The sequence below is a fragment of the Mobula hypostoma genome, chromosome 7 (genome assembly GCF_963921235.1).
Source record: "Mobula hypostoma chromosome 7, sMobHyp1.1, whole genome shotgun sequence".
Taxonomy (NCBI): Eukaryota; Metazoa; Chordata; class Chondrichthyes; order Myliobatiformes; family Myliobatidae; genus Mobula; species Mobula hypostoma.
Window position 1 is genome coordinate 89,218,961 of NC_086103.1, and position 14,337 is coordinate 89,233,297.

A 14,337-nucleotide genomic window follows, 5' to 3' on the forward strand; every position below is an offset into this window, starting at 1 on the left:
AATACCATAATTTGATAAAGAGCAGACCATGGGCACAGTATAAAAAAGTCTCAAAGTCCAGACAGTCTCATCATCTGACGCAGGTGGCAGAAGGGAGAAACTCTCCCTGCCACGAACCTCCAAGCGCTGCAAACTTGCCAATGCCAGCGCCATTGGGAGCACCCAACTGCAGCGGACTCTGAGTCCATCCGAAAACTTCGAGCCTCTGACCAGCCCCTCCGACACAGCCTTTCTGAGCACCATCCTCTGCCGAGCGCTTCGACCCCACCCCGGCTGCCGAGCAACAAGCAAAGCCGAGGACTCGGGGCCTTCCCCTCCGGAGATTCTGGACTACACAGTAGCAGCGAAGCAGGCATTTCAGAAGTTTCACCAGATGTTCCCCCATGTTCTCACGTCCATCTCCATCAAATCAGGATTGTGCACGGCACCCTACTTGACAAATAACAGACATCACCACCAGAGTGGCCACTGCGAGCTGTGTCGCACTGCCATCTTCTTCTTTTCCTTTCTTGAATAAGGGAACAGCATCTGCAACCCTCCAATCTTTTGGAACATCTCCCATCCCCATTGATGATGCAAAGATCACTGCCAGAGGCTCAGCAATCTCCTCTCTCACCTCCCACAGTAGCTTTGGGTATATCTCATCCAGTCCCAGTGACTTATCCAACTTGATGCTTTCCAAAAGCTCCAGCACATCCTCTATCTTAATGTCTACATGCTCAAGCTTTTCAGTCCAATGTAAGTCATTCCTACAATCACCAAGATCCTTTTCCGTAGTGAATACTGAAACAAAGTATTCATTAAGTACCTCTATCTCGTTTGGTTCCATACACACTTTTCCACTGTCACACTTGATTGGTCCTATTCTCTCACATCTTATCCTCTTGCTTTTCACATACTTGTAGAATGCCTTGGGGGTTTTCCTTAATCCTGCCCGCCAAGGCCTTCTCATGGCCCCTTTTGGCTCTCCTAATTTCATTCTTCAGCTCCTTCCTGCTAGCCTTATAATCTTCTAGATCTCTATCATTACTGAGGTTTTTGAACCTTTCATAAGCTTTCCTTTTTCTTCTTGACTAGATTTTCAACAGCCTTTGTACACCACGGTTCCTGTACCCTACCATCCTTTCCCTGTCTCATTGGAATGTACCTATGCAGAATGCCACACAAATATCCCCTGAACATTTGCCATATTTCTGCCGTACATTTCCCTGAGAACATCTGTTCCCAATTATGGTTCCAAGTTCTTGCCTGATAGCCTCATATTTCCCCTTATTCCAATTAAACACTTTCCTAACTTGTCTGTTCCTATCCCTCTCCAATGCTATGATAAAGGAGATAGAATTGTGATCACTTTCACCAAAATGTTCTCCCACTGAGAGATCTGACACCTGACCTGGTTCATTTCCCTTATACCAGATCAAGTACAGCCACTCCTCTTGTAGGCTTATCTACATATTATGTCAGGAAATATGAACACACCTGAACACACCTAACGAACTCCACCATCTAAACCTCTTGTTCTAGGTAGATGCCAATCAATATTTGGGAAATTAAAATCTCCCACCACAACGACCCTGTTATTATTACACCTTTCCAGAATTTCTCTCATGTTTCCCCCGTAAAACCAGGCACTACTGTCACAGGAAAAAGAGAGGCAATCTGCACTTCACATCTGAGGGTAACATCTCTTCCTGAGGTGTTGTTGATAATTACTGTCATCCTGTCATTGACAGCCCAAGTTTTCTGCACTTCAGGTATCACCAGCACTCTTGCAGGTAAGCCTAATCATCAGGGGCACACACCTGGATGGTCGAGGCATTGGGTATTCTGGCAAATTTGGAGGTTCCCATCACTCTAGCTACTCCTCCAGGATGTAACGTAACAGGTTTAGACTGGGTGTACCATACAGTTCCTCATTTCTGCTCATCATCCTGTTTAGGAGAAACTTGATCTTTCTCAAAAGCAGCTCTGAACACAGGGTGAATGGACAAGATTTTCAAAAAGTTCCCTCCATTTCTCTCCTTACATGCTCCCACAAACCTTCTCACAATGGATGTATTTGTTCCCACAAGAATGGATGCTCCGCCCTTTTCAACCAGATCTGGGCAGACCAACACAAGTGTATCAATACTCTCAGTTACTCCAACATCTGCTTCTGAAAACTCCAGTTGCAACTACAAGTAACCATCGGGTACCTGTCTGTACTAAGCCCCCAAATCTCAAAGGCACTGAGTGGCATTCATCAAAAACCAGTTGTAAAAGGATCTATAAAGCAAAGTAACTTGAGAATCTGTGTCAAGTATGGTTCTATCATAAACACCTTCAATCAGTATGGATACCAGAGCTTGGTCCCAATAACCCTTCAGGAATACTATTTTGCACTTTAGTTTTCCCTTAGTTCCCTGATTGGAACACATCCTCTCCAAGATGCCAGCCCATTCCATTACTGGGTCCCTACATAGTTCAGCCCCTTTTCTTCTTTGTTTGATTAACTGCTGATTTACTCTTCAAAGATTTTCCTCTCCCTCACTTTCTCGCTTGAAATGTCCTCTTCTCCACAGCTGTAACAGAAAATACTGGTCACCTCCCGAGTCAAGAGATCCTTCTCAGCAGCTTTCCTCTGTGTTGTAAATCCTATAAGGGGGTTGGGTTTCCTAATGGATGTATCACGTTTAGCTGAAACTTTTGCAGACATCCATTGAATCAGCTCAGCTTGAAGGTTTTCCACCTCATTCCCCAAAAGCTCTATGTCCGTGGCATCAGCAGAAGCTACCACTGAAGGCACTACTCAGCTTTTGAAAATGTTCCATCATGTTTTTCTCCTCTCAGACTTCTCTGAGTAAGTCGGTAAAAGATGGTGGATAGCGCATTTTGCAGGTCATTCGAACACGTGCAGCAATCATGTCATGGAGGAATCTTTGTGACACACACAGTGCTGTAGTTTCAGGTACAGAGGAGATGTCAGGGGTAAGTTTTTTTACACAGAGAGCGGTAAGTGCGTAGAATGGGCTGCCAGCAGCAATGGTGGAGGCGGAAACGATAGGGTCTTTTAACAGACTCCTGGATGGCAAAATGGAGCCCAGAAATATAGAGGGCTATGGTAGTTCTAAGGTAGGGACATGTTCGGCGCAGCTTTATGGGCAGAAGGGCCTGTATCAGGCTTTCTATGTTTCTATGTTTCTCCAACCTGAAAAGGTAGGCAGACAGCTTCTGTCCTTCCTCCTGGAATGTGTACCTAAACTTCATCCTGAGATCAGCTGTGCTTTCAGCAGCGCCAAAACCATCTCCCAGAGCTTGCGGGTGATTAGTTGGATTTTCTGCCTTTAGGAACCTCACTATATCAGCCTCTGGACCCTTTAAACTCTCCGCCAGTCTCTGTTTTATCAGATTATCTGAGCACCAACATTCATCCAGAAACTGAGATGCCTGCTCCGCCCAAGCCTCATATTCTTCTTCCCCCTTGGGGTGGGCTTGACTCCAGAGAACATTCCAGCCTACAATAACTTTGGCTCTCCACAGATACACTTTGGCATTCATCAACCAGGGATGTAATAGCTGAAACCAGCTCAGAATTTAAATCACCCACTGGAGGATCCATGAAACCTTTCACATCAGACAAGTCTTTTTCTTCACTTCATAGAAATAAGTACAACTTATTTTTAAAATCTTCACCCTCAGCTACTTGGCCCCTCTTCTCTAAAAATATGGACTGCCTCTGCAGGGTCTCCCAAATTCTCAGGCAGCACGTCACTGCTAGTCTGGACTAACACGGCATCCTTACCAGCCAATTGGTCAAAACGCTGTTCAATCAGCGTAACTTTCCCCAACACTTCTACAGAACTCAGCACTCTATGTAACAGTTCATCAGGAATTTAGGCATCCACCCCACAAGCATTATTTGTGGATAAGCTCTATATCGCATCAAAGCTTAAGCCCTGCAGTGTCCATAATAAAGTACCTTCATCACTTTCCCCAACACTAGTTTGAACAGGCTTAAACACACAAACTGCTTAGTCAATTTTAAACAGTCACACTGGTTTTGAGAATCCCCAGATGATGTTCCCCCACAAACGTAGCCTCTTCACTGGTCTCGGACGCTAACTTGGCTTATTTGCCAGCTCTGTTAACAGCCAAGTGACTCAGCGATGAGAAGGCCACCTTTCATAAACAATACACGTCTAGGGTCAGAATGATTTGGGTTCAACCAAACAGCAACATTGTTCCAACTAAAGAAACCTGGAATGGATAGAATGCTGTGTAAACACATAGAAACATAGAAAACCTACAGCACAATACAGGCCCTTCGGCCCACAGACTTGTGCCGAACATGTCCCTACCTTAGAAATTACTAGGCTTACCTATAGCCCTTTATTTTACTAAGCTCCATGTACCTATCTAAAAGTCTCTTAAAAGACCCTATCTTATCCGCCTCCACCACCGTTGCCGGCAGCCCATTCCACGTACTCACCACTCTCTGAGTAAAAAATTTACTCCTGACAGCTCCTCTGTGCCTACTCCCCAACACCTTAAACCTGTGTCCTCTTATAACCATATAACAATTACAGCACGGAAACAGGCCATCTCAGCCATTGTAGTCCATGCCAAGCTCTTACTCTCACCTAGTCCCATCGACCTGCACTCAGCCCATAACCCTCCATTCCTTTCCTGTCCATAAATCTATCCAATTTAACTTTAAACGACAACATTGAACCTGCCTCAACCACTTCTGCTGGAAGCTCATTCCACACAGCTACCACTCTCTGAGTAAAGAAGTTCCCCCTCATGTTACCCCTAAACTTTTGCCCTTTTACTCTCAACTCATGTCCTCTTGTTTAAATCTCCCCCATTCTCAATGGAAAAAGCCTATCCATATCAACTCTATCAATCCTCCTCATAATTTTAAACACCTCTATCAAGTCCCCCCTCAACCTTCTACGCTCCAAAGAATAAAGACCTAACTTGTTCAACCTTTCTCTGCAACTTAGATGAAACCCAGGCAACATTTTAGTAAACCTCCTCTGTACTTTCTCAATTTTATTGACATGTTTCCTATATTTCGGTGACCAGAACTGTACACAATACTCCAAATTTGGCCTTACCAATGCCTTATACAATTTCAACATTACATCCCAACTCCTATACTCGATGAGATTAATAAAGGCCAGCATACCAAAAGCTTTCTTCACCACCCTATCCACATGAGATTCCACCTTCAGGGAACTATGCACCATTATTCCTAGATCCCTCTGTTCTACTGCATTCTTCAATGCCCTACCATTTACCATGTATGTCCTATTTTGATTAGTCCTACCAAAATGTAGCACCTCACATTTTTCAGCATTAAACTCCATCTGCCATCTTTCAGCCCACTCTTCTAACTGGCCTAAATCTCTCTGCAGGCTTTGAAACCTACTTCATTATCCACAATGCCACCTATCTTAGTATCATCTGCATACTTACTAATCCAATTTACCACCCCATCATCCAGATCATTAATATATATGACAAACAACATTGGACCCAGTACAGATCCCTGAGGCACACCGCTACACACCCTCCTCCAATCTGACACACAGTTATCCACCATTACTCTCTGGCGTCTCCCATCCAGCCACTGCTGAATCCATTTTACTACTTCCATATTAATGCCTAATGATTGAACCTTCCTAACTAACCTTCCATGTGGACACTTGTCAAAGGCCTTACTGAAGTCCATATAGACAACAACCACTGCTTTACCCTCATCAACTTTCTTAGTAACCTCATCAAAAAATTCAATAAGATTTGTCAAACATGACCTTCCACGCACAAATCCATGTTGACTGTTCCTAATCAGACCCTGTCTATCCAGATAATTATATATACCATCTCTAAGAGTACTTTCCATCAACTTCCCCACCACTGACATCAAACTCACAGACCAATAATTGCCAGGTTTACTCTTAGAACCCATTTTAAACAATGGAACCACATGAGCAATACGCCAATCCTCCGGCACCATCCCCATTTCTAATGACATTTGAAATATTTCTGTCAGAGCCACTGCTATTTCCACACTAACTTCCCTCAAGGTCCTAGGGAATATCTTGTCCGGACCCAGAGACTTATCCACTTCTATATTCCTTAAAAGCGCCAGTACTTCCTCTTCTTTAATCATCATACCTTCCATAACTACCCTTCTTGTTTCCTTTACCTTTCACAATTCAATATCCTTCTCCTTAGTGAATACCGAAAAAAAGAAATTGTTCAAAATCTCCCCCATCTCTTTTGGCTCCGCACATAGCCGTCCACTCTGATTCTCTAAGGGACTAATTTTATCCCTCACTATCCTTTTGCTATTAACATAACTGTAGAAACCCTTTGGATTTATTTTCACCTTACTTGCCAAAGCAGCCTCATATCTTCTTTTAGCTTTTCTAATTTCTTTCTTAAGATTCTTTTTACATTCTTTATGTTCCTTGAGCACCTCATTAACTCCAAGCTGCCTATATTTAGTGAAGATCCCTCTCTTTTTCCGAACCAAGTTTCCAATATCCCTTGAAAACCATGGCTGTCTCAAACTTTTAACCTTTCCTTTCAATCTAACAGGAACATAAAGATCCTGTACCCTCAAAATTTCACCTTTATATGACCTCCATTTCTCTATTACATCCTTCCCATAAAACAAATTGTCCCAATCCACTCCTTCTAAATCTCTTGTGGCAACCTGGGAAAAAGCCTCTGACCATCCACATTATCAATGCCTCTCATCATCTTATATACCTCTATCAGGTCACCTCTCATCCTCCGTCGCTCCGAGGAGAAAAGGCCGAGTTCACTCAACCTATTCTGATAAGGCATGCTCCCCAATCCAGGCAACATCCTTGTAAATCTCCTCTGCACCTTTTCTATGGCTTCCACATCCTTCCTGTAGTGAGGCAACTGCCCATACACAATTATTGGTCGGCAAGAAATAACAAATATTTCGCATAAAATTATAACAAAAGTATATTTACAACTTTCAGTTTTATCAAAGAGTTAATAGGAAAGAGAAAAGAAAAAAAATAAAAGGGCCCATTACAGTTAAACCAGTTCAATGTGCACATAAACATTGGAGCTCATCCTGGACTCATCTTTACTCATGCACTGGACCCACGGTCTGCGTGAAAGCACACACCACATTCCGAACTTCCCTCAAGGTCAATCTCAAACAAACTGGCTCTCCCTCAGGAGTATCGGCCCTTCCTCCTTGGAGCCATTCATTTGTACAAAGCATCTTGTGCAATGGGAACTCTCCTTCCAATGACATACTGTGGCATCTTCCCTTCTGTCCTCTCCCAGCTCCCATCAAAAGATCCCGAACCAGATTACTGTCCATCACAAAGCTCTCTTTGCTTTGCTCTCCCTAGAACTTTTTTCCAATTTTTCCACATCTATAGAAGTGAGACAAAGCAGCAGCGAGGTCATGGACCCGAAACAGATTACAGAGGAGGAGATGTTTCCTGTCTTGAGGCAAATCAAAATGGAAAAATCCCTGGGGCCTGACAAAGTGTTCCTTTGGACCCTGAGGGAGGCTAATGCAGAAATTGCAGGGGCCCTAGCAGAGATACTTAAATCATCCTGAGTGACAGGTGAGGTATGGGAGAATTGGAGAATAGCCAACGTTGTTCCGCTGTTTAACGAAAGCTGCAAGAATAAACAAGGAAATTATAGGCTGATGAGCCTGACATCAGTAGGGGGAAAGTTATTGGAAAGTATTTGAAGGGACTGGAGATAGACTGGATATATGAGCATTTGGATAAACAGGGACATATCATGGCTGTGTATGTGTGTATTTATATATATGGGGAGAGAAAGAGACTTTCCATTGTTAGTGTTGATTGTTATTAATATGGCATGTAATAGTTTCCTTTATTCAGTTTTTTTGCTACCCATCAGTAGTCATTGGGAATCAGCAGAAATTCGATCGGGTTGTAAAGAGCTTTTGGCCCATTGGCTTTCATAAACCAAAGTATTGAGTCTGGGAGATGAGATGTCAAGTTGAAGTTGTAGAACACGTTGGTGAGGCTTCATTCGGAGTATTGCAAACTGTTTTGGCGTCCAACCTACGGGAAAGATGTAAATAAAATCCAAAGTGTACAGAGAAAAGTTACAAGGATGTTGCTGGGACTTGAGGACCCAAGTTATAAGTAAAGACTGAATAGGTTAGGACATTCTGTAGAATGTAGAAGATCGAGTGGAGATTTGATAGAGGTATACAAAACTATGAAGGCTATAGATAGGGTAAACGCAAGCAGGCTTTTTCCACTGAAGTTGGGTGAGACTACAACTAGAGGTCATGGGTTAAGGGTGAAAGGTGAAATGTTTTAGGGGAACATGAGGGTGGTGAGAGTGTGGACATGATTTTGATTTCAATGTTTAAGAGGTTTCTATAGGTACGTGAATGGGAGGTGTATGGTGAATTATGGTCTGGGTGCAGGTCAGTGGGACTGGGCACTGTAAATGGTTCAGCATGGATTAGATGAGCTGAAGGGCCTGTTTCTGTGCTGTAGTTTTCTATGATGCTAATTAATTACATCAACACCCCGCTTCATATATGTTTCGGTATTCTCTGATTGTTGTGTTTTCCTTGGTATTATGAGAAATAACTGCTCTAACCTTAAAGCCCACTATTGCTCTCACAAGGAATTAGAAACATAGAAAACCTACAACACAATACAGGTTTCCCCTGCTATCCGAAGGTAGAGCGTTCCTATGAAACCGTTCTTAAGCCAAAATGGCGTAAAGTGAAGAAGGAATTACCATGAATTTATATGGGAAAAATTTTTTGAGCGTTCCTAGACCCAAAAAATAACCTACCAAATCATACCAAATAGCATATAAGACCTGAAATAACGCTAACATATAGTAAAAGCAGGAATGATATGATAAATACACAGCCTATATAAAGTGTGGTTTCACTTAACAGAATTGAGAAGAATTCGCTAAAACCGATTTGTAGAAAAAAATCGGCACATACTTGCATGCGCACACACCGGCCTGTGCAAGGCTTCACAGTCATGGTAGTCTCTCTCGGGGTAAATACAAGTTTAAAGCAGGCATCTTTTTTCGTAAAAGTGAAAACCCTCTTTCGGTTAGCAAAAACAGGTTCTAATGTAGGTCTTTCATAAAAGCGAAGTGGCATAAAGCCAACATTCGTAAAGCGGGGGACACCTGTACAGGCCTCTTGGCCTACAAAGTCTGTGCCGAACATGTCCCTACCTCAGAAATTATGTAGGGTTACCCATAGCCCTCTATTTTCTGAGCTCTATGTACCTGTCCAGGAGTCTCTTAAAAGACCCTATCGTATCCGCCTCCACCACCGTTGCCGGCAGCCCATTCCACACACACACCACTCTCTGCGTGATAAACCTACCCCTGACATCTCCTCTGTACCTACTTCCAAGCACCTTAAAACTGTGCCCTCTTGTGCAAGCCCTGGGAAAAAGCCTCTGACTATCCACACGATCAATGACTCTCATCATCTTATACACCTCTATCAGGTCACCTCTCATCCTCCGTCGCTCCAAGTTCACTCAACCTATTCTCATAAGGCATGCTCCCCAATCCAGGCAACATCCTTGGAAATCTCCTCTGCACCCTTTCTGTGGTTTCCACATCCTTCCTGTAGTGAGGTGAGGAGAACTGAGCACAGTACTCCAAGTGGGGTCTGACCAGGGTCCTATATAGCTGCCCAGGTTGATGCTAAGAATGCCAATGGTAATCACTCACACAAGCAGCCTGCTTTCTAAGAAGTTACTTAACTTGTGCAAAATGATGAGCTAACTTGGATGAGCTGCACCAACTGTGATGAATTTTAATTCACTTATTTTCAAAGTGTGATAACAGAAAATTGGATTTCAGTTTAATAATTTGCTATTCAGCAACACAGTAACTGCATCAGTGCCAGTTCAATCCTTCTGATATCTCAAGAAGAAGATAGTTATGACTTGGTAAATATTTTTGTTACTGTTTATGATATATAGAAATTGAATTGCAATCTTTGTTGTTCTAGGAAATATGTCTGAACTCCAGAATAAAATAATGTTAAAGTGCTTTACACCCAGAAATAGGATATTCGCCACTCACACGGCTGAGCAGCGGTGGGGGGTGGGGGGGTAGTTTGCTGATCAATCCTGCCAGGCACCTCCCTTCCATCTCCCTTCCATGGAAGAGACAGGCTGCAAAGGCCATAAGGCCATAGATATAGGAGCAGAATTAGGTCATTTGGCCCATCGAGTCTGCTCCACCATTTCATCATGGCTCGTACAATTTTCCTCTCAGTCCCAATCTCTAGCCTTCTTCCCATATGCCTTCATGCCTGACCAATCAAGAGTCTATCAACCTCTGCCTTAAATGTACATAATGATTTGGCCTCCACAGCTGCCTGTGGCAAAGAATTCCACAGATTCACCAATAAAGGATGCGTTCTTCATTCTCAGAGGATGCCCATCTATTCTGAGGTCGTGTCCTCTAGTTTTAGACTCTCCCACCATAGGAAATATCCTCTCCACATCCACTCTATCAAGGCCTTTCTCCATTCGATAGGTTTCAATTAGGTTATCCCTCATTTTTCTAAATTCTAGTGAATACAGGCCCAGAGCCACCAAACACTCTTCATATGACATGCCATCCAATCCTGGAATCATTTTTGTGAACCTCCTTTGAACTCTGTCCATTTTCAGCACATCCTTTCTAAGATAAGGGGCGCAAAACTGCTCACAGTACTCCAAGTGGGGACTCACCAGTGCTTTATAAAGCCTCAACATTATAACCATATAACAATTACAGCACGGAAACAGGCCATCTCGGCCCTTCTAGTCCGTGCCAAACCCTTACTGTCACCTCGTCCCACCAACCTGCTCTCAGTCCATAACCCATCCAATTTAACTTTAAACGACAACATTGAACCTGCCTCAACCACTTCTGCTGGAAACTCGTTCCACTCTCTGAGTAAAGAAGTTCCCCCTCATGTTACCCCTAAACTTTTGCCCTTTAACTTTCAACTCATGTCCTCTTGCTTGAATCTCCCCCATTCTCAATGGAAAAAGCCTATCCATATCAACTCTATCAATCCCCCTCATAATTTTAAACACCTCTATCAAGTCCCCCCTCAACCTTCTACGCTCCAAAGAATAAAGACCTAGCTTGTTCAACCTTTCTCTATATCCTTGTTAAGGATCTTGTTAAGTAGCTTTATCTGTGGCACCTTGCCAACAACCTTCTGAAAATCCAAGTACACGAGATCAACTGATTCTCCTTTGTCTATCCTGCTTGTTATTTCTTCAATCAATTCAAACAGATTTGACAGTCAAGATTTTCCCTTGAGGAAACCATGCTGACTACGGCCTATTTTGTCATGTGCCTCCAAGTACCCCAAAACCACATCCCTAACAATAGACTCCCAATATTTTCCTAACCACTGAGGTCAGACTAACTGGCCTATAATTTCCTTTCTTCTACCTCTCTCTCTCTCGAAGAGTGGAGTGACATTTACAATTTCCCAGTCTTTCAGAACCATTCCAGAATCTAATGATCAACTCTCCTCCAACTCTCCCCAGTTTCTATGACACACATACATATGGGGGCGGGGGGGAATTTACAGTGCCAGTTAACCTACCAATCTATATGACTTGGTGATGTGGGGGAAAAAATCAGCAGCACCCAAAGGGATTCCCACAGGGTCACAGGGAGAACTTGTGAACTCCGCACAGATATCATCCAAGGTCAGCCTTGAGCCCTGATCACTGAAGCTGTGAGACAGCAGATGTGCCACCGGTGAGAGAACAGGGACAAGGTATGATCATAGTTGTTTCCACCAGGTTCTCATCAGAATACTCTCAAAGAAGCAATGACCACATGGTGAGCTACTGTTTTCGCCCAAGTGTGGTGGTGCTTATTCAGAAGATACAGAAGTATTGAGCAAGTCAGCTCAGTAATTGGAATGACGATTCACTCCTTCAAGCAGGTGTTATATTCCATGAGGGTGGAATATCTTGTGCTTTCTTCCCCAAGCCTATGGAAAAGAATAAGTGTATTCAGCCTATCTCTGCCCTTTATCATTTCATATACCTCTCAGTGTTCTGTGCTCCAAGCAGGTCTTCACAGATGCTACAGCAGAGACAGAGTATTTCGGTTCATCCCAGTTGCACTAGAAAGTGCATGAAAGTGCTTTCAATAAGCCTCATTCTCATTATATGTCATGGACTCACATAGAGATTTGGCACACAAACATACCCTTTGTCCCATTGAGGCCACATGGGCCAATTGCCACGCAGCAATTGTATTACAGAAGTGCAGGTGCCAGTACAGTTGGGTTCCTGTGTTATGCACTCATTTGGAGGGCTGTTACTCTTCAAACGGTCAGAAGATTGAGCTTCCTTTCTTTCAGCTTTTGCAGGTGGTTCCTTGGGTCATTCGATGTTGATTGGTTTGCTGTATTACCATACATTGGATTTCATTATTTTTAATGGTTGGGAAGTTGTTGATATCGTTGAAGATAAATGAAGAGTCCCATTTGTTGTGAGGCTGCTGTGACCAGGTTATTTCACAGGTGACATGAATCTTCTCCTGAAATATCAACTCTTTCTCATTTGTTTCAGACTCAAACGGAATCCGGGCCAAGCACTGACTAAGTGTACTGACAAAGAAGAGCTTCACACAGAAAACCATGATGGGAAAAACAATAACATTATAACATCAACTTACACACAGCCATGTTAGGTTTAGCACAGGGAGTGGGACACCTCTGGCATCCTCCACACTAGATAAGGAAGTGCATAGTCCACCTTTTCATAGTACATGTCAATTCTTTTCATTAAACAGATATTATCCTAATTGGAGTCATGGCTCAGTGCGAAATGCGCTTTGTAATGTAGCTCTGAACAATAGTCTTGAAGGTTTCTTCCCTGGTGTATGCTGGGTAAGCTGATCTTCACTGCAGTAGAAACAAGAGACTCCATGGGTAAAGGCAAGGGTGTTGGAAAACTACCAGAAACCTAACAAAGTAGGTCCCCACTACCTAGCATGTGATAGAATTCAAATGAAAAGAAGTAGGATGGCAGAATTGTCTCCTGTAGTTGCCTTAACATGCCGGTAGTAACTGTCAAGGCTAATACTTAGACTGGCCATCAGGCAAGTTCCCAGTGTACCCCTAATATATCCACTGCCGTATCAAAAATAGAGTGAGCTGGGGATAAAACTGGAGAATCATTGAGGAAGGATTCAGTCTTTTTGGTTTTAAAACAAGAGATGAATTTCACCTCCTTATTCCTGGAATGCTTTCCAAATGCCCCTTTAACAAGTGATAGTGTCATAGAGTGATGTAGGACTGAGACAGGCCTTTTGGCCAAACTAAATTATATATCAGCAGAGAGACAGAACTGATCAAAGAAATGAAATCTGATTAACTCAGCACCAGCCTCAATCATTTGGGCTCCCTAGTTTTCACTGTAGAGCTGCTGTGAATTCATTCCAGAACAGTGAAAACCTATGACCCAGAATACCCCAGCCACCCAGCACCTTAAAGAAGATGTTTAGCCACTAACAGCTACTCTTCTGGAGTTTATTGCACTCCATACTAGATCCCACTTCAGTAGTGTTGACTTCATGATTTTGACCAATCAGTAGAGAAATGATTTTCTAAGTTTCTGGCTGATGCTTGTAACTTGTGGTTCAATTTCCACCATGGAGATAAAGCTTTTAAAAATATACACAGATTAACCTCATGATAAGCTTTTCAATGTAGCACTTTTTCACCTAAATAAAAATCTAATGAAACCTCCAAGATTATTCCAAGGTGATTTTATTGGTAAGGCCACACTTGTATACCATGTAGAACCCTGGTTGCCCTGCTCTAGGAAGGATGTCATTAAATTGGAAAGGATGCAGAAAAAAACTTCCTGTTACTGGGACTGGATGGTTTGAGTTGCAAGGAGAGCCTGGAAAGACTGGGAGTGTGTTCCCTGGAGTGTTGGAAGCTGAGGAGTGATCTTATAGACGTTTATGGAATCATAAGGAGCATGAGTAAGGCCATAGACTTTTCCCTGAGGAAGAGAAGTTCAAAACTAAAGCACATAGATTTAAAGTGAGAGGATGGACCCATGAAACAAATATTTTCTACATAGGATGGTGGAATATGAAATGAGCTACCAAAGGAAGTAGTAGCAGCAGGTACAATTATGACGTTTAAAAGGTACTTGGATAGGAAAGGTTTAGAGGGATATGGGCAAATGTAGGCAAATGAGTCTAGCTTGATTGGGCAACTTGATTGGCATGAATATGTTTGACCAAAAGGCCAGTTTCCATGTTATATAATTC

The 14,337-nt window shown here is 42.9% G+C and overlaps 1 protein-coding gene across 4 annotated transcripts in view; it reads left to right on the plus strand.

Moving 5' to 3' along the window:
- LOC134348977 (serine/threonine-protein kinase 32A-like) overlaps positions 1 to 13,797 on the plus strand; it is a 343,099-nt gene extending 329,302 nt beyond the window's left edge. For 3 of the 4 annotated variants that reach the window (XM_063052790.1, XM_063052792.1, XM_063052791.1), the window contains one exon: positions 12,621 to 13,797. In XM_063052790.1, the coding sequence (XP_062908860.1) occupies positions 12,621 to 12,741 (121 nt within the window). In that variant the 3' untranslated portion in view covers positions 12,742 to 13,797. The remainder of the gene's footprint in view (positions 1 to 12,620) is intronic. The other variant, XR_010018548.1, reaches the window with a different exon arrangement.
- Positions 13,798 to 14,337: the final 540 nt, after the last annotated feature.